The sequence below is a fragment of the Amblyomma mixtum genome, chromosome 10 (genome assembly GCF_055824585.1).
Source record: "Amblyomma mixtum isolate Tamu chromosome 10, ASM5582458v1, whole genome shotgun sequence".
Classification (NCBI taxonomy): Eukaryota; Metazoa; Arthropoda; class Arachnida; order Ixodida; family Ixodidae; genus Amblyomma; species Amblyomma mixtum.
Genome location: NC_143021.1, coordinates 10,600,027 through 10,621,655, shown reverse-complemented (window position 1 = coordinate 10,621,655; position 21,629 = coordinate 10,600,027). Strand labels below are relative to the sequence as shown.

General features: G+C 48.0%; 1 protein-coding gene across 3 annotated transcripts in view; it reads right to left on the bottom strand.

Annotated features, from left to right (window-relative positions):
• Window positions 1–21,629, bottom strand: part of PolZ1 (DNA polymerase zeta catalytic subunit) — a 146,692-nt gene that overhangs the window by 40,057 nt on the left and 85,006 nt on the right. For all 3 annotated transcript variants that reach the window (XR_016286455.1, XR_016286456.1, XM_089563980.1), the window contains exons 18-19: window positions 15,717–15,900; window positions 4,533–4,645 (exon numbers count right to left, since the gene is read on the bottom strand). Coding sequence is in view for 1 of the 3 variants with exons in the window: in XM_089563980.1 (XP_089420106.1) it covers window positions 4,533–4,645; window positions 15,717–15,900 (297 nt within the window). In the remaining 2 variants the exon portion in view is untranslated. The remainder of the gene's footprint in view (window positions 1–4,532; window positions 4,646–15,716; window positions 15,901–21,629) is intronic.

Genomic DNA, 21,629 nt, shown 5'->3' with positions numbered 1-21,629 from the left:
ACCCCAGCACTTGCGGACCTCCCGATTCAGAATTACACTGATGCCAAGGACCCATGTAAGTAAACAGAAAAATTATGGAGGCACTTAAGTCACCTTCAAGGTGCAATGCAATAGCGGTGCGTTCTACAGTAAAAGCTCGTTAATTCGACACTGACGGGACCGTGAAAAATTGTTGAATTATCCGAATGTCGAATTATCAAATGAACAGCAAAAAAAATGTTTGCCGCAACCTTTATTTGGCAAAGAAATCTGTTATCGTTGCCTGCTTTTTCGAGCGAATTTGAGCGACTACGATAGCTCTTAACAGCTGACAGGTGCTGCGCGGCACACGCACCGTCAGGGATTTTTTCACATTAGTCCTCCCGCACGGACAAGGCTTCTGCGGATTCTTTCACCGTGCACTTCGGCATTTGGGGCAACTGCTCACAATCGTCACCTTCCGACGAATCGAATCACCGTTGTCAGCGCCTGTCACTTATATTATTGCATCCTCGGTCAGCTGACAGGACACAAAGGCGAGGCGCGTGCCTGTGCGCTACCCACACGAAAGCAGCGCGGGGAGGAGGTGAAGCGAGCGCGGCTTCTGCCGCTTATCTGTTCTTTCAGCCAGCGTCCGCTTCGCGGTTGCTGCTGCCACGGGCGTCTTATCTTTTCTCTTTATCTTTCCTCTGATCTTCTAACTCTCCTCTATCTGCACTAGGCAGCGGTGGTTGCTCGGCTGAGCCAGTAGGCAGGCCCGTGCAATTTCCTTTCACCCTTCTCTCAGTCGCAACAAAACAGCAACAGCAAGCAGCCCAATAAACACGCTGACAAGGCGCGCAATTACCAAAAAAGGCGCCGCCTTATGGTTAAACAACCACAATCATAGCAGCAAGAACACGTGGAAACGACGACACACGACACCAACACGACTGCTGCGAAGCACAAAAAAAAAAAAGACGCCAGCCGCTTCGGCCGCCGCTAACCTCGCTTCCCTCGCCCTCGCTCACGCTGCTGACGGCGATCACCATACAGATGGCCTATCAGCTGTACAGTAGCCCCGCTCGTGGCAGTGTTTTTTTCTTTTTGCTCTCGGCACACCGGCTTGGCGGGCTGCGGAGTGAAGTTGAATTAACCGACGCACGGCAAAATTTGGTCGAATTAACGAGAGTTTCGCCCCATAGACTCCTATGTATAATTGTAGGGACCTCGCGTGCGCGTCGAATTATCCGATTTTCCGAATTAACGGGGGTCGAATTAACGAGCTTTCACTGTAGTTCCATTACAAACACTTGTGGCTGGAGCTCTCGGATGCATGCCCATACTCAACCAACTGATGCGGGGGCTGTCATGCCTTGATTTCCACTTGGCTACTGTACCGTCAAAGTGGCTACGTATTCAAATTTGGGCTTGCTCATACAGGAGGTGCTCATGTGTTCTTGGTCTTGGACTGACTTGCACATGGATGGAAGTCAACCAAAACGACAACATCTATAGCACAGTGCGAGGGACTGGCAGTTAAAAATGTGGGGTGTTCGGCTGCGGTGATGGCTTTGGTGGTCTAACACAGTGGTCAGCGAGGCTGATCTGTTCATGCCGCTGTGGGTTCAAATTCTTTATATTAGCATATAAAGAGCTTTTCGAACTGGCTCTGAGATTATCCTGCAGTATAAGCACAAACTGATGCGCGTGTTTTTGCCCAGCAGAAGAAGGAGTTCTAAAGCAAAGTCATGTACCAGTCACAACTTCACCTGATAATGGACCAGCAAGACCTGCTACCACCAAAACATGCACTGGACCAGTGGTAACATGTGCCTCAGATAAAAGAACTCTAGCTGCACCACCCTGTAAAGCAAAAGAGGAGGAGTCACAAACTCGCCACCACAGTTGAGAAGCTTGTGCTTCTCACAAGCATGGAAAGCATCTCCACCTTACGGGGAGACGCAGGTTTTGAAATGTACATTTTATTATTAAAGATGTTGCAATGCAATTAGGTGCGTACATGTGTTTCTTCTTCCTGTTTTCAAAAATTTATTTATTTATTTTATTTATTGAATACTGCAGACATGCTGTATGTCCAAGCAGGAGTTATATAGTTAGTTTCAGCATATGTCAATCAGTTCAGATATTATAGGAAAATAACTGAAGCCTAATTAGTTAAATTCTTACGAGTAGTTCAGACACTCTAGATTTCTACATTTCTTGGCTTCGATTGAAATGGGGATGTAGCCAGAGACCTGCCATCTGGAGCTATGCTAATTATGTTGTTGTTCAAGTACATCATCATATAAAAATGTTAAATTTTGTCCAAGCATCCCAATTATGAAGCATAGTTAGGCGACATTATGGTTGACAAAATTCAAAATCCTCGACTCAGCCAAACAAAAACAGCATAGCTCCGCAGTTTAGTTCTTTCTGAATTGAACGGTATAAGATTAATTGAAATTTTCTCATAAAAACATAACAAAAACTTCTGTAAAGCTAGTCATGTTGGCAAAAAAACATGCAGCTGACAAAATCGCATTTGAAGCGCACATGCCAGCCATTTGGAAGTCGTTGTAGAGGTCTAAAAGAAACTGCGGAATGCGGGCGTTCACAAAATATTTCGCAGTAGTTAGTAATACCAGGTAGAGGGTGAGGAGCCCAGCTTTCAGACAAAACCAGGATGGCGGCCATCGAGGATGCGGTTATAGGGAGAAACGACGGGCGCGAAGTCCTGCCGCATTTCACTCTGAAATCGCCATTACCTGGCCTGGTAGGAGCAAACTATTATAGATAATTTAGTAGTTGGAGGTTGAATTTATCCCAGATACTTTTTAGGCAGGAACTTCAGAGTGTGTTAATCTTGAATATGCTGTTCTTGCAAAATGAAAATTTTCGCATTTTTGATCATTTCTAGACCGCATCTCCCCTTAACAGCCCTTCCTAACCTCCACTGTGACGGGGGCCGCTTCAAAGAGGCAGCTGCATATAGCAGACTTTTTAAAGAAATAGACGTCGCCTTTTCTCAGTTTTTACTTTTTGGCTGCCCACTTACTGCAAACTCTCAATGCAACGAATGTACTTCAGGTGAGTGTCAGGTTCTTTACAGTAAAATCTCATTAAATCAATTTTCAAGGGACTACAAAAAATGTCTGAATTGTCGCAAAGTTTGAGCTATCGAATGACCTTCAGAAAACTGTCAAGACCCGCTAGCATCATGGCAAATTTATTTGGTGAAAATCGCCTGCTTTGAGATGAGAACAGAGCGACAGAAGCTGTTTTTCACGTTTCCATCAACGCTTTATCATGTGCGCACTGTTGGGAGTGTTGAAGCACAACTGCTCCAAAACAGTAAGGGCCACCTCCGCAGCATCCTTCACAGCGTGACGCAGTAGATGTGGAGCTCTCTCAAAAGCAGCTGCGTTGCATGTGAGGAAGCACCCCCGCAGAAAGAGTGAATGGCATGCGATAAGCATGCAGTTACAGTGCACCAGAGGAACCAAGCGGATGGAAGCGAGACAAATGCACAGTGACGCCAATCAGCGCCTGGAATGACAAGGAGCTGAGCTCGATTGGCTGGTTCATGCGCGGCCAATAAGACACTGTCAAACTGAGTGATCGGACAGTTCACAGGAACGGGGCTGTTCGTCTTTCATCATACTTGCTGTTGACACACATCAGAGGCACATTGGAAACTCTGCAGTATGAAAATCAGGTTTGAGCTGGGCTACTGTGACGATCACTTGCCATGCCAGTCGTACCTGGACGCAGCCTTCCTTCGAGAAGCCATTCAAATTAACCAGTGCGAGATGAGTAGCATCTGAATTAGTGAGCGTCCAACACCAGATACTTACATGGGCGTTAACCGGTACCGTGCCGGCTGTTCGAATTATCCAGATTTCCAAATTAACGAGCATTTACTGTATCAGTACGCCTGACTGTATATGTGAAAAGCTCAAGCTCATACTCTGACATACACAAGCACGGCTCACCTTTACTCCGTTTCATACATAGCAGGCAATGCTGCGGAGGTTGCTGAAGTAGTGCGTCCGCGAAACCATATTACTCCGCCACGTATCATTCGTTCTTCTCGAAACTCCAGTTATTGTTTGGACGAATACGGAGAGCGGTACAAAGCGATGTGGTAGCATTGAAAATGACGGTCGAAGCTGTGAGGAGCTCAGTGTTCGGGCTCTCTGGCCATAATTTTCACGGAGAGTGAAATACTTTTTGGGCACGGATTTAGTAGAAGCGATTCGCCCTACCAACCACGTATCATACTGCCACGTGTACTTTTTGCTTCTCGAAATCTCGACAAGTCGCAGGACGAAAATGTGGTAAGAGGTAAAGCGAAGACCAGGAGGTGCCAGTCACGGCACTTAAGATTTGCCGCTACGAATGTGTTCGCCTTGGTTGTGTGGCGAACTACTTTTTGAGTGCGGACTTAGCCAGCGCGAACAGGAGCGTTAGCTTTGGCAGAGTTGCCTGCTACGTGTGAAACGGAGTGCAGTGCTGCCCCCTCCCCTCTTTTTTTTTTTCACCAACACTGCACATGCGATGCGTTGGCTCACCTCAACAGGTCCTGGCTGAACCATTCGGACAGGGTGCGGTACGAGAAGAGGGGCACCCGGCGGTGCATCACGTGGTAGTAGGCGTTCTCGAAGGTGTAGATGTTCAGGGTGACCTGCACACATGGTGACCACACACTGTTTGCCTGACAACAACCGCACACAGTGTCCCGACTCACAACCAGACCATAGGATAAAACATCTGCAAGCTTTTCGCCAATGGTCCTGACAAGCCAAAACACCAAATATGAGCGAGGAGGCTAGTGCATATAAAAAAATGAACTAACACCAATGCCAAAAATTCAGGGGGGCACTTTGACTGTCTGAAGTGCGTAGAGGCGAAAGCGTTTTACGCACCACTTTGACTGCCTCTGTGGCACTGGTGACGTCACCACTGGCTGACGTCACACATAATTGATGATGAAGTAATGACAAATCACTAATTAATGGCTAATTACTGATTAATGCCTAAATACTAATTGACTGCTAATTAATGACGCTTAAGCTTCGCCTTTAGGAGGGGAACGCGACAGCGTGCTGTAGCACTGTCAGGGAGTCCACGGAACAACGCCACCACCCCTTCAGTGGCCCTTTGAACGCAACGCTTTTTGAGGATGAGGAAAGGAATCAACACCTGACACACACCTGAAACCCCCTACAGGAAGGGGTGAAGTGAGAGTGAAAGAAGAAAGAGGGGCCCCCGTAGTGAAGAAAATGAAAATTGTATTTGAGGAGTGAAGAAAATGAAAATTGTATTTGAGGAAAGGAAATTGCCCGTAACTGTCTCACACATCTGGGTGGACACATGGACACATCTGCCAACACACACAGCTGCCCACACCACTGTGGACATGGCTGCTAACAGTATGAGGCATTTAAGGCTTTCGCCTTAATATACTTGACTACAGGGTAGCAAGGCATCCTACATTTCATTTGTTAGTGAAATCAATCTAGCCTCTAGCCCCAATGCTTCCCTTTTTAGGAAGAGAAACTGGTCTTAAGGATCCAAAAATGACCCGAAAAAAGGATTTTCTAAAACAAAATTTCTGGAATCTGCAGCTATTATTTTCCAACTCTACCAATTTTTTTATTGCGGAAATCAGTATGCTGACCCTAATATCCCAATCAAATCATTGTGTGGGCTGAACTTGCACAAGAGCAAATGGTTCAATAGCATGAAAATTTTCAACACCTGGCTGCTTTAATTTGAGTTATCTCAGTGTCTAGGACAGATAAGAGATGTTATTTTTTGCTAACAGAAGCCAAAGGCACATAGTTTACAATAATCAAAGCACATCTGTTAAAACCCACTTCAAAGTCTTATTATTCACAACTTCAAAGCTGCTATTTCATGTGCTTTAAATTACTGGTAAGGTTAAATGGAAAAAATGGTTTGATTATTGCATGTATAACTCCCTAGATTAGGTAGCCATGCATTATAGATTACGCAATTTTTTTGCACCAAGCTGCTAACCATTTACTAATCAAGACTAATTACCTTAGGAACTAACTAGTTTACGGAAAAGCAATCTCTGATTTCAAATCAGCACGAACTGAGCAAGGTGATAGAGATTCATTAGGAGTGGACTTAAAATGAGGAATGTGAAGCTGTCCTGCAAATGCACCATATTTACTCCTGAACTTGCACCCTCACGTAATTTGCGGATCCCTAATGTATTTATTTGTTTATTTATTTAATATTGCGGAGTCGCTTGACTCCAAGCAGGAGTGAGCACAGATACAAATAAAAAACAAGATATGCACGAGCGTCGTGCAAGAGCAAACAGATGATGTGAAAAAAGAAGCCAAGAAAGACAAGGGTTTCACATACAAAAGGCTCTCAAATTATCAACAAACGTTTCTACATTCGGGCTATGCACTACACACTTCGGCAATTCATTCCACCCTGTAATCGATTTGACAAAAAATGAGTGTTTAACTCTATTACAGTACGCACGAAATTCTTGCAGCATTTTTCCATGGTTATAACCATTTGCATGGTTTATAAAAAAAAAGCCATTACTCTCGCATCTTGTGCTCCTTGCTTCGCCAGACCACCAGCATGCAATGCGAGAGCATGCAAGGCAGGTTTGGGAAGATCGGTGCGGGCACGTTACCGTGTGCAGCAACCAAAGGTACGAGTGGCGAGGGGACAGACTGCACGCAGTTTACTCAACTTGCTCGCACTGGCGGCCACTTTCCCAGGCGAACAACTGTGCACGCACTGGAATCCGAAACTACCTAACCGCTTGCTCTTCGGTTTGCCAACAGTCAGCTGGGCCGCAAGCTACGGCACTGTTTTATCACCTCTTAGCTCCATTTGCCTCTGATTGCTGGCTATGCGACTGTTGCATGTTTACTGCTTTGAGCTGCGCAAGCGCTGTCACACTATCCTGCAGGGAACTACATAACGTGAGACAGGGCGGCAGGTGCAACGAGTCTTATATTTGGAATCAACTTTTTTTTCGCCAGCCAAGGGTGCGAGTTGGGCGGTCTACGTGCTGGCGGCAATATACCACATTATGCCTTTTGTAGAATATTTTAGGATGTGCTCACAAAATTTTCGCAGAATTCGCGCATCCCCTTTATTGAAGCCTTAATTTAGAGAACAAAAAAGTACGCAAATTATGAAAGTAAATACAGTACATGCACAACGATACTACAATTGAACTTCAATACAGCAAAGTAGTACTTTTCGGAAAAAAGCTTTGCTGCGTCACGAACTTCGCTGCATCAAGGTTTTTGTCCTTCATTCAGTGGCACATATGACATCATGCATTTATAAAACCTTCACGTTCCGCTTTATTTTGCCCACCTGCGTTCATGAAGATATTACGAGTGATTTGAAAAGAAACGCCAAGCAAAACTAGCAGCGAAGTTCAGTTCAGTAAAGTTTAATTTCCTATAAATCATAATCTCAATACATCAGTTTAGCCGAAATTTTCTGTGAAGCAGAGCCGATCCCCATGGCACTGTGCATTTATTTTGCCACTTCCCTCAACGTATTTCCTCAACGCATTGTGGATATCTCAAAGTCCCGACGGATAGCTGGAGGTAAGTGGCACCACTCGAAAAAGTATCATTGCTGCAGTGACTGCATGAAGTGGACTGAATACGAAACCAAGCAGCATAGCGGAAGCCCATTAATGGCGTCGAGCAACTCTGCGATCCATCATGTGCTTTTGCAGACTCGTGAAAACGGGATGTGAAAGCAGGAGGCCCTCGCAAAATAGTGCAGGTTTTCTGGCTTGCTTTGTGCATGGTGCCACTGACCGTACGTGTGCGTGGGCCGGACGCAATTCACCGACCGTCGACTGTGTCCACACTTCATGGGACTGGGCATGATGGCGTGGTTTGGTTGAAGGGGATAAACGCCCCAAAGCGATATCGACTATGAGGGACACCGTAGCGGAGGGGTCCGGAAATTTTGAACACCAAGGGTTCTTAAATATGCCCTGATGACACGCTCAGTATGAGCTACACCACGCGAGCACACTGCAGTTCATACTGAGTGCGACAGTACATGGGCGCCTTGCATTTAGACTCCATCGAAACACAGCCCCTGCATGCTTGGGATCAGCAGTCGAGCGCCCTAACCACTGAGTCCCCACGGTGGGGTGAGATGGACGCGAGTTATATAAAGCACTGTTCACAAATGAGAAACCTTTCATGCATAGTTAAACCTGGTTATAACAAAACTGACAAAAGTGAGATTATTCATTACATCCAGGTTATTGTTACACGCAGTTTTCACGAGAAGACTCGAACGGACAACACAGAATGGAAACCAGTCTAAGAAATAAATGTCGGTGAAATTAGCTTAAAAACGTTCACAGAAATCTCGTTAGTTGTAGTCACAAATGCGGAGAAACGTTTCGCAATCGCACTGATAGAGCGACTGCGGCAGCAGCGGCCACCACCTCCGCCGCGGCTCACGCACCGCTGCTATGATTGGGGAGGGGAGGGTGAGGGAGGTGAGGGCACCACGGCCGAGCTAGAGGACAGCGTGCACGGTGATGTGCTCGGTGGATCAGGAGCAGGAGACTTCATCGCATGAGGATGAGGTGGGCAGACTACGGAGGGAAGCCTTCAGGAGTCGTAGTAAACTTAATGGTTTTGTAATAAAGAGAGTTGGGGTTTGCTGCCCCAGCAGCTAGCGCCGACGAAGGAGACGAAGAAGATAGAAGACGAAGCTGACGAAGCTCGGGAGCGCGCTTGCGAACGCTGGCCTGCTGAACAGCACCGCTTGAACAAAGACCGGCCGTTCACACTAATTGTGCGAGTCGTCTCATTACACTTGGTGGAGGTGCTGCCTGCTCTTCTCCTGGAGCTACGCCACGATGCCCAGGCTACCAGGCTCTACCACGACAACCGAACCTTCGGCCCAACCTGTCCCCACCGCTGTCATCTGTTCCGGTGCCGTCCGTCAGCGCGACCCTGCGATTTTCAGCGGCACTGACGACACCGATGTAGAAGATTGGCTGGCCTCCTACGAACGCGTGAGTGCTTACAACAAGTGGGATGACGTCGTTAAGCTCACGAACGTCATCTTCTCTTTGACCGATGTCGCCAATTTGTGGTTCCGCAACCACGAAGCGGATTTTACTACCTGGGCGGCTCTAAAAACCAGCCTGACTGACATCTTCGGCCGTCCCACTGTCCGAAAACTTCGTGCTGAACAACGGTTGCGCAGTCGTGCCCAGCAGAACGGCGAGAACTTCACGAGCTATACCGAGGACGTCGTTGATTTGTGTAAGCGGCTCAATCCATCTATGAGCGAAGCTGACAAAATCCGACACATTCTGAAAGGGATTGAGGACGATGCGTTTCAAATGTTGTTGTCTAAAGATCCCCAAACCGTTTCCGACGTGGTGTCTTTGTGTCAGAGTTACGACGAGCTTCGCAAACAGCGACATGTCACCCGCCGTACCACTTGCTAGGACGACACCATTTCGAGCTTGGCAGCAGGCAGTCCTGCCCACGATCAGCCGACACTTCTTCAGCACATCAAGCAGTTTGTGCGGGAGAAAGTCGCTCGTCAATTATCGCTGGTTACCTGCCAATCCACTCCGACGCCATCGCTGTCGCCATCTATTCAGCGTGTCATCCAGGAGCAGGTAGCTGAGGTACTGCCGCCCACTAATCCACCCCCTCTGGTCACTGCACTGCTGACATATGCAGAAGCAGTCGCCCGGCCACGCCCTCAGCCGGTTGTGCCTGCTTATTCGCCACCTGTCACCGTGTACCCTCAGCGGCAGCTCGCCCCTGCACTGCCACTCACTCACCATCCTCTGCCTCGTAACGGTCCCCGCCCTATGAATCCGTGGCGTACCCAAGATAACCGCCCGATATGCTATGCTTGCGGTCTCGCTGGTCACGTGGCCCGCTGGTGCCGCACGCGCGGATCCGGTTCTCACGACTACGGGCGCCCGCCGACGTACGACGTTCCGTTGCCTTCCGTACCTGTCTCTTCTGCTCTGCCTCCTCAGAATCCCTCCCTGTCTAGCTCCGACTTCTACAACCGCAGCCATCGGTCGCCGTCTCCTCGACGCCGTTCGCTCTCTCCTATGCGCCGCCGGTCACCACCCCTCCATGCGGAAAACTAGGCGCCGCAGTTCCGGAGGCAAGAACGGCCGTCGACGACCGTCTCAAGCCCTATCACCGCTCCTACGAATGTTATTGAAGTGATCGTTGAAGGTGTTACTGTTGACGCGCTCATTGACACTGGTGCTGCCGTGCCATCATTAGTCGCAACTTGTGCTGCAGACTAAAAAAAGTGATGCCGCCGCTTTCGGACCTTTCGCTTCGCACCGCCAGCGCTGACCCCATTCGCCCTCTCGCAGCGTGCACTGCCCGCCTCGTCATCCAAGGCCTCTCCTACACCATTGAGTTCTTCGTTCTAACCCGCTCCTCTCATGACATCATCCTCGGGTGGGACTTTCTGTCCGCGCATCACGCCATCATTGACTGTGCACGTGCTGAAATTAATTTGTCGCCGCTGTGTGATCCTCTTCTGGACGTCTCCCCTGTTACCGCCGCGCCTATTCTCGTCGCTGACGACGTCGACGTGCCATCTTTCTCATCTGTTCTCGTGCCGCTGACTTGTGCTGCCCTCTCTGACGCTACTGTCCTTTATTCACCCTCTCCTCTTTGTGCGCACCGAAAATCTGTCATGCTCCCTCATGCTGTGCTCACACTTTCTGGTGGTTGTGGTGCCATGTACGTCGAGAACCCGTTGCCTTTCCCCACCACTTTACTTCGGGGAGAATCGCTTGGCACAGTTGATGTCATCGATCTCGACGACGCTTCTCCTGTCCTTGATGAGCCTGCCGCCCATGACATCAACGCCCTCACTCCTCCCGCCGACATCGCCGACCCGTCCTCCTCGGATATGTTTTCCCATTCTGTCGATGCCGCTCTACCACCTCACCACCGCGCCCAGCTCATCGCTTTGCTGCAGCGCTTCCGCGCATCCTTCGACTCCCCTCAAGCGCCGTTGGTTCGTGCAGCAGCGGTTCGCCACCATATCGACACTGGCACCCATGGACCCTTGCGCCAACGCCCCTACCGTGTCTCCACCGCCGAGCGCCGCATCATTGATGAACAGGTGAACGACATGCTACACCGCGGCGTGATCCAGCCCTCTCACAGCCCGTGGGCTTCTCCGGTCGTGCTCGTGAAGAAAAAGGACGGCTCCATTAGATTCTGCATAGACTACCGCCGGCTAAACAAAATTACTCGGAAGGACGTCTACCCCCTGCCTCGTATAGATGATGCGCTGGATTGCCTGCAGGGAGCAGAGTACTTTTCTTCGTTGGATCTGCGCTCTGGGTACTGGCAGGTGCCGATGGCCGAAGTCGATCGCCCGAAAACAGCTTTCATCACACCTGATGGGCTGTATGAATTTAATGTGCTGCCCTTCAGTCTCTGCAACGCGCCTGCCACATTTGAGCGTATGATGGACAACATCCTCCGTGGGCTTAAATGGCAGACCTGCCTCTGCTACTTGGACGATGTTGTCATCTTCTCCCAGAATTTTCCTTCTCATCTTCTTCGCCTCGAGTGTTCTTCGCTGCCTCAGTGACGCTGGACAGCAGCTAAACTTGAAAAAGTGTCGCTTCGGTGCCCGACAGCTGACTATCCTAGGCCACGTCGTGTCCAAGGATGGTGTACTCCCGGACCCTGCCAAGCTCCGCGCAGTTGCTGATTTCCCGAAGCCCACATCCCTGAAAGAACTCAGAAGCTTTCTTGGCCTTTGCTCCTACTTTCGCCGGTTCATCAAGAATTTTGCTGCCGTTATCGCCCCGTTGACGCAACTTTTCGCTGGTAGCCACGACTTGTCAGCTTGGTTCCCTGCATGCGACGAAGCTTTTGCAACGCTGCGCCAGCTCCTCACCTCTCCTCCGATCTTGCGCCATTTCGACCCTTCCGCGCCTACAGAACTGCACACAGACGCCAGCGCCATTGGTCTCGGTGCCGTTCTAGCTCAGCGGAAACCTGGTTTCAATGAGTATGTTGTTGCTTACGCCAGCCGTGCGCTCACAAAAGCGGAGACCAATTATTCCGTCACAGAAAAAGAATGTTTGGCGATTATTTGGGCGATCACAAAATTTCGTCCTTACTTATATGGGCGCCCGTTCGATGTCATTACCGATCACCATGCCCTTTGTTGGCTGTCGTCACTCAAAGATCCATCTGGCCGCCTCGCTCGTTGGGCTCTGCGTTTACAAGATTACGACGTTCGGGTCATTTATCGTTCTGGTCGTAAACACTCCGAAGCCGACGCCCTCTCGCGCTCCCCTGTGACCTCTGACCCTGACCCATCATCTATTTCCGGCCTCACACCTTCTCTCGACACTATTGATATGGCTTCTGAGCAGCGCAAGGATCCTTGGATCACTTCTCTTCTGGATTTCCTAGCCAACTGCTCAGCGCACCTCCCTTCTAGAGCGCTCCGTCGTCAAGCCCATCACTTTGTCGTGCGTGACCAGCTCCTGTACCGTCGGAACTACCTTCCCGATGGTCGCAAATGGCTGCTCGTGATTCCTAGGCATCTCCGCTCCGCCATTTGTGCCAGTTATCACGACAACCCGCAATGCAGTCATGCCGGTCTGCTAAAAACTTTTACCCGCCTACGCCTTCGGTGTTATTGGCGGGGCATGTACCGTTTTGTCCGCCAGTACATACGCTCTTGCCTGGAATGCATTTCAAAGGACGCAAGAAACGACCATATTTACTCGCATAATATGCACACTCACATAACAGGCACACCCCCTGTTTGGTCGCGAAAAATCAGATTTTTTTTATTTCCGCGTATAATAGGCACACCCCGAACTTGGCACTGTGATGAATACTGTATTTATAGGATTGCAAGCTGACGACCCCCCTCCCACCATTTCTTTACTTTAACAAAGTTTTGCTGAACTGACTACTACTCCTCACTAGTGCTGCTGCCATCGCAGCTGCTGCGGACCCAAAGCACGTACAGCGACATCCCGTGGAACAGCCGCGCACAGTTTTCAGGGATGCTCACTTTAAACGTCTGTTTGGAAAGCTTCATCACCAGCCGGAAACCTTCCCGACTTTGGCCCACGAAAACCTCGGTGATAGGAGTCGCATGCGAAAATTTTGGCATGCTGCAGTCGCAACTGCCGCACTTCTCGGCCACGTCGAATTTCCGGCCTGCCGCATGCTTGCTGTGTTCGAGAACAAACTACCAGCCAAGTAGCTATTAAGGTGCTTGCCTGTCGTGCTAAAATGGCAACGCTCAACGGCAGCACACGAAAGCCACAACTAGGAAGAACTAACACGCTACCACAGATGCCAGGCCATTGACAGCCACAAAAAAAAATAACAAAATACATAAACTGAAGCTGACGATGCTGATATGGCTAGCAAAAGCTCTCGATGGAGCTCGGCCTCGGGCGCCATCCGTAGGCGGCAACTGGAAGCTCCTGAGCGCGTGTGTGGCCCCCGCGATCATGCGCCCACTGCTCGCAGCCAGAGCCAATCACGGAGGCCACGGCACGTGCATTTCGAAGGCTGTTCCCGCGCGGGTTGAGTAAAGTTTGGGTGCGGCCCTTACCCGGATTTTTTTTTTTAATATTTCCTTCGGGAAAATAGGGTGCAGCCCGTACACGTGTACTTTTATGCGGTATGTTCAATTTTGCAAGTCGAAAAATTTCCGGAAATTTTACCCCGCGTAATAGGCGCACCTTAAACTTTGAGCCAGATTTTCTGGAAAAAAAAGTGCGCCTATTATGCGAGTAAATACGGTAAAATCAAAAATCTACAGAAGGCACATAAGTCTGCTTACGTGCTATGAATGCGAAAGCACTGTGCCTTTACTGCTGTCCCCGTTCGTGCGTCTGTGGTTTATGCATATGCATAACTTAGTTCGCGTTGGCCACCAGACCACACATCATTCGGAGCTCCATGGGTTAATGCTCATATATGATGAATTTGTCATTTTCTACATAACATTCATAGATGACGGCGAGTCCTCATACCACTACCAGCGCAGTGGTTAGGAGATGCGCCACTGCACTGGCAGGTGGTTGTTTGTATCACAGCCACCAGGAGGGATTGTGCGACCCACGTTGCTCCTCGCAAGCAACCTCTCGTGCAGCTGCTGTGACGCTCCTCCGAACTTACCCGAGCTTCCTCCTACTGGCTGCAGCTTGCGAGGCCCTCCTCTGAACTTACCCGAGTTACTACCATGTGTGGTGCGGACAGGAAGTGGGGACGCTTACCCAAGCTTACCAGAGTTACTACCAAGTAACTCTGGTAAGCTCGGGTAAGAGTCCCCACTTCCTGTCCGCACCACACATGAGCCAAGTAACGCTAACAAATTAAAACAGTGGTTTCATCACGAACTTCATTACATCGAGGTTCAACTGTACAACCACCCTATACTGTGACATTTGCTTCAATTTTTCCTGCATCACATCCAACTGGTGCAACAGAATGAACGCACAAACAATGGCCCTGTTTTCTGCCCTCGACGTCTAGTTCCAACTACTATGACATTCAAAAGGATGCACAGAATGTGCCAAGAGCCTTGAGTCAGTTGAAGCCTCCATCATCATACATGGCTTTTGCGTGTCGTGCTCGTGATGGCCAACACACTATGCTGTAATTCCTCACTGGGCTACAAAACCTTTCCAATCAAACCTAATCCCCAGCAGGGTATACATGCTGACGAATTTGGACGGGCTACCGCTTGAAAAAGTCCAACATTACAAGTATCTAGGGGTCTATTTCTCAGAAAATTTGACATGGAACCGACACTTAGAATATTTAACCTTAAAGTCATCTAGAACGCTAAACTTCATTAGACAAAATTTTTATAAAGCCCTCATAAAAGTTAAAGAACAGCTATACATAACTAATTTTTGTCCAATACTCGAGTAAGCTTGTGCGGCATGGGACCCTCAAAGCTCTTATCATGTGGAAAAACTTGAACGCATCCAAAACCGTGCTGCCAGGTTTGTTTCTGGCAACTATAACTTCCGTAGTAGCATCACATTAGTTAAAGAAAACCTTAGGTGGAAAACACTAGCTCACCAGAGACTAACAGCAAAGTTAGAACTTTTTTTCCAAATCTACTCTGATCTCATGGGAATAAACAAGAGCTTGTACATTCTACCTCCACAATTTATCTCTGAACGCCGCGATCATAAGTTGAAAGTTCTTGTAATACGATGTCGAACTGATGTGTTTCGTAATTCTTTTTTTTTTCTTCATACTTCTTTACATTGGAATAGGCTTCCCAAGAGCATAGAACAGTGTAAAACGGGTAAACATTTTCAATCTTTCCTGGCGTCCAATCTGTTGTAGAGGCTTTCCACCCTTTCAAACTTGTTTTCTTGTACTGACAATTGAGTGACGCGTTGTATTTTATTTTTAAATGAATGTGCTTTACTGTTTACTTTCAGTATTGTGACATGCTCATTTTAGGTATATGCTTACTGTTATTGTCCCCCCTGCTATAATGCCCCTGGGTGCTGCAGGTGCCTGTATAAATTGTATAAATAAATGAAAGAAGCCAACAAATGGGACAGCAGACATAACTGTTCCCACTTAAGTGTTCAATATTTTCCGCTTCTTGTTCTCTTCCCTCACTTCCGACCTGCTCCGAGCAGGCAGGGGGACTGGTCAGTGGTCAATGGCCTTCCCCACCCTCACCTCCTTGCGCAAAATCCGCCACACACTGAGCAGGATGCGTCCCACGAACTCCTTGCGGCCAGGAGGCGGCGGGGCACGTGACAGCCGCGCATAGAGGTCCAGCTCCAGCTGTTCGGCCCGCTCACACAGGTAGCCCCACGAGGCTCGCTCCGCGTCATAGCCCAGCAGCACGTCGGGGTCCCACCTGCAAATGCAGGGGGCACTTGTCTGCCACAGCCCTCCAACTGGCAGTCACACCCTCTCGCAATTTCCCGCCCAGCGTCCAAAGCCCTCCACGAACCAATCTCGCTCCAAAATAATGATTTCTGCTCGTATGAGCAAAGCAGTGCCCGGAGCAAAATATACCATGAAAGCCCGTTGGCCAAGTACGTTTGAGATTGCGTCTTCCTCGCTGTGTCCCATCTGTGGCACTGTAGCTATGGTAAAAATCCCTCATCTGCTATTCTAACACCCGTTTCTTATAAAAGTAGGGCACACATCTACAGTAAAACCTTATTAGGACACATTCTAAGCAGTAGTTATGCTTAAGACAGAGTCGCGTGAAATCCATGACGCGGCACCTATTAAACCTCATGCATTTAATGCCCTCTCACAGCATAGGGCTTATCTAAAATGTCTTAGCGCACACCTACCACTGCGTTAAAGGTTGCACTAGTTACCTTGTGAAGCATCCATGACCTATGCCGTGCATTACAAGGAAGCTTCACCACTGCTCCTGACATATAAACTGCACAGACTGACACACCTCAGCATGCAACAAACACAAAAGCAAATACTTTCACTCTCTACCAACAATTTCAGCAACGATGCCAGCTTTTCTGAGACAACAGACCCTTAATGGTGTGGCATTGAAACTCAAGTTTCATTACAGTAAATACTGAACATGTGCGAACAGTATTTTTTTTTTTTTTTTCAGAGCGAATTTGAAGCGAATACCGTATTTACCCAATTCCAACGCGCCCCCGATTCCAACGCGCACCCAATTTACAGCACCAAAAAAAAAAAAAAAAAAAAATTCAAGCCCCGATTCTAACGCGCCTGATATTGGTAATGGAAAAAAAAACTACAAGCCCCGCTTCTAACGTGTATGTGACTTCCACAAATGAAAATAATTTGCGACCATTTTTATATTGTCACGACCAGAGGAGCCGTGAAGGTAGACGTCGGGAAGAACCCAAGACCGGGAGCCTTCTTTTAATTATGGAGCCAGCTTCCACGACACAGAACAGAACAGCGTGCCACGAGAGCCCACCGCCGCTTCGTCGTCGTCTTCGACTCAGCGCGGAGGCCGCGCGGCGCGTTGGGCGCGTGGCAATATTTTAAGGAGAGATGCGGGTGAAAAAAAACGCAATTTTTTTTGATAAAGTCGATTTTGTATTTTCTTGCGTTCTGTATTCCCCCAAGCCTCTTTTTTTATGTATAAAAAAAAATCAAAGCCGATAATCAATGGGAAGTTAGTAAAAAATGCAATTAAAGCACTCGCGGTGGCTCGCGAAAGTGCGAATTTGACCAAATTTCGGGAACGCGCCATTTCACTCCACAGCGTCACCCGCTCTTGAATTTCCGCGGGGAAGTAGGCCTAACCCTCTTCTACCAGAAGCCACTTCGGCAGCAGCGCATTCTTGATAAAAATACAAAAAAAGATCGTTTCCCGCCCTAGTCGAGCGTCGCGACTGGCCCTTCAAATCACGTGGTACAATCGGAGCCCTTCCATTGGCTACGAGCATTCCACCGCACGGTCGGACGCAGACGCTCTTTCTTCGTTCTGCCGCCACCGAGACGTGAACCAACGCTTCTGCCCGGGTTTTTCTCCTTTCTCCGCTATGGATGTGACTGAGAAACGAGATTTTCGTTCACGCAAGTTCCTGACAAAGCATCAGTATAAAGGAAGACGCCCCAAGTGCAAGCGGAGAGCTCCGGTGACGGGAGGTTCGTCTGCTGCTAGGCATAACTACGGCAACGGCGATGCACCATTTGGATCCTCAAGCTTCTTGCGAAGCATCCATGACTTCGTCAGTGCATCTGAGCGAAAGATAAAGATGTTCAACGGCCAAAAAAAGCGTAAAAACGATCGCGGAAGCGCTGTTATCTGTGAGATCGGCATGATGCACGACCTCGTCAGCGGCACGGCGTGCCCCGCCTGCGGACGATGTAATCTCTGTCAGAGAATCAGCCGCAAAACAGAAAGGACTCTCATCGTTTTTGGAACTTTACCGCCAAAATGACGCGTTTCCGACAACCGTTGTTTCATCAACATATTCTTCGAGCCGCAAAACGTAATTGGCTCAAAACGAATACTTCAAACTTTTGAATACCAAACATTTGGATCGCATCAAACTTCGAATACTTTACTATCCGGCTAAATATTCTAAATTACTGAATATTTGCACATGCCTAGTAAATACGGTATATATGTGTGATTCCATCAGCGAATAGTGATGAAAAGAAAAAGATGTATCAAACAATTCATACAACAGCGTATGCATATCAAAGAAAACAGCTGAATTCTTGAAAAAAACCTCACTGAAAAATACTTTCAATAAGCTTTTGTATGCATGCTTAGGCAAGTGGTATAGCCATCACTTCATTAGGAAGCTACCATAAAAACCCGCATATAACACAAGCTTTTTTTTCCAAATTTTAGCACATCGAATTTCCACCTCGTATTATATGCAGATCCAAACAATTTTCGGACAAAATCCACATCACCATCACGTGTCCAGCGAGAGGAGGCGCTATCTAGTGACGGCGTTGGCTGGAAGTTTCAGTTTCAACGCCATTTCACCACGCTGACCTGACCTTGTGACACCCAGAACGATTGCACCTCGTATGGTGTAAGGACCGCAAAGCATCACTCGGCTGCTTTTAAAAGGAGAGTAATCGTAGCTGCCAAAAGCATCGGAACCCCGCCAAACGCTGCTACGTGGTCTGGATGAGGTAGGGAGAGCCAGCAGTTACAGCCGCCAGACACGGGCCTCTCCAGCCACGCTGTAGAGTTGGATCGTGGACACTTAGGCCAGCATTCCTGAAGAGTTTGTCAATTTTATCTCAAGAAATGCGGAATACCCAATGCAGTTGGCGGTACCGAAAACATGTTTCTATGAAAAGATATCGAACAGCAGCCCCTTGGAAGACAGCACACATGACGACTACAAACACTAAAGCTCTGACTACTGACACCTCTGAAGCATGCGCACCAGTAAGTATGTCGCAACTACGGTCTGTGCAAGCTCGTGGCCCTAACCTCGAGTAGGCTCGAGCATGGCGCCTCTGTACCTGCCATTCACACTACACGCGTCGTATCCAGTGAGCGGGCATACATAAACAGTAGTCGGAGGGCATTCGGTTTCCACGACTTCCGGAATGTCTTCCGAGTGACTGCCTTTAATTACTCGCATTATACCGAGTTAAAACTTTTTTTCCGTTTTTGCTTTCCAATAATTACACCTCATAGGGTAACAGAGTGGATTCCAAGCGAAGGCAAGCATAGCAGGGGGCGGCAGAAAGTTAGGTGGGGTGGAAGCACGCTCCAGCTTTTTGGAGCAGGCACGGGAGCAGCAAAAGTCTTATTTTGGATCAGCTTTGGACCAGCAAAATTCCCATTTTGAAGCAGCTTTGGAGCAGCAAAAGTCCCATTTTGGAGCAGGTTTGGAGCAATTTTTAAGCTATTTCGGAGCATTTGGAGCACATTGGCGACATTTAAATTGCGACTGAGAGCAACTTTATTTGCAACTAGTCCAAAAACTGCATAAATATTTATCACGAATCCCATACACCAGAATGAATTAAAAGGACTGCAATTGTTCTCAAGATATTCGCTAGGGTTCATGAAAAAAAAAACACATGTGGCAGCTACTACAAGCAGTAGCTACATAACATCAGCTGTTATTAATTTCAGTTCAGAAAAAAAAAGAATAGAACAACATAATGGGGACAGTTTTATTTGTATGAAACAAACCCAGGGCACTTGACTGCAAAAACACCACATATATGGCTATGACACTAGTGGTAAAGTATTAGCCGAGACAATTAAAGTAAACTGTTTCAGGCTAGTTTACTACTGGATGTATAAGAGAAAACAAGTGAAAAATGGATCACAGGTGGTTATTGGCTTGCAGTAAATATAATGTCTAGAAGTAAAGTTGACTAGAGCTAGCTGCTGCCATATAAAATATAGAGACCTTGACGTTAACCATTAAAAACAAAACCAGCAACAAGTGTCAGCTCGCTCACCACAGAAACAAGTATAAAAACAGATTTGATACCAAAATTTGTCCCACTCAATCCACTTAATTGCATCATTCCAGTGAAGACTACAAAGAAAAAGGACCTGCACTGTTCGCCCGATTCTGTCACATAGCACTGTGCCGAGAATTCGAGCAACAGGACTTGCTTGGTAAAATTTAAAGCCTTTCAGTTCTGCATAACTTTTTAATAGCCACAACCAAACCGTCAAAACAGAGCAGCAGAATCTCGAATACACTATGTCAGGACCGAAAAAAAAAAATCAATAGCCGCCAACTAGTGAATTTTAAAATTCGGAAAATTGCCGCAGCCAAACCAACAAGAAGGGGGCTAACTAACCCTATTTACTCGCATAACTTGTGCCCTTGCGGCGCACCCAGAATTTATTACCCAAACATATATGAAAAAAAAATGCACCAGCGTGCACGCAGGTGCACGCTAGACAGGCTGCGGAAGATCGGCGCGAACGTGTTACTGCGTACGGCTGTGAAAGGTGCAAACAGCGAGGGGATGCCAGCCGCGCCGCTGTGAAGATGTAACCATAGAGAAACATAAGATGTAACCACGTAATTGGCCAGGCCAAGCCAAAGCAATGTCCTAGCTGCTGCGTACGAGGTGCGAGCACAGCGAGTAGTTCCCATTCCCTGGCAGCTCCACGTCTAAGAAGTTTGTAATTCATTTGTTAAATTAGCCCTGGTGAAGAAAATTATATTCGTGCGCCGTTTACCCGGCCCACTCGTGCTGGCAGTTGTTTTCCAGGACAAGGTGTCCAGAATCCCAAAAACCGAACCACTGGTGGTTCGGTTTGCCGACAGTCAGCCGGGCCTATCGCAAGGACGCAGTTTTAATGCCGTTTATCTCCATTGGCTCCTGACTGCTGGCTCTGCGATTGTATCTTTGCAAGTTTATTGCTTAGAGCTCCGCATGCGGCGTCATACCATCCCGCGGGGACGGGGTTACGTCGACCTGTATATGGATTTTTTTACCAGCGAGGGGTGCGAGTGGGGGGTCGACGTATGTGCATTATGACGATGATGGAATTTTTTTAGTACAAGTTCGCGAAATCTCCGCATCTCTTTTTGGAGCCCTAAATTTTTGAAAAAAGTGCCCAAATTATGCGAGTGAACCTGGTATCTTGTTGTCCGCACAATAAATACAGCTTACTATGCGAGGTAAGTTAACAATACCAGCCGCACTCAAGTTATATTACCAAATAATAGTTAAAAGTACTTATTTTTACTCATGCTTGTACAAGCCTCTCGTGACAGCCGCGCCGACCACCACGAGCAAACACAACTGTCAATGCGAATGCGGTTGCGTCCGTTTCGTAGCGAGCGCCCAGTGTTGCACAGCCGACAATAACACTCGGCTAAATTTGGCTCAGTATACTTGCAATGGGCGTAAATTGCCGTTCAGGCGCAGCTTGGTGCAGGAGATCAAATTGGCGCAGCATGCCACAAATGGCACAGCACTTCCACCCTTAAATTAAGAAATGTGCGGGAATACGGTAGCCGCAACTGGCGAAGGACGGGGTTAATTGGAGAGACACGGGAGAGGCCTCTGCAGTGGGCGTAGTCAGGCTGATGATGATGATATGTGGGTCCATGGTATACGCGAGTTATTACGGTAACTCCAGTCATTAAATGTGCAAGAAAAAAATTAAAATCC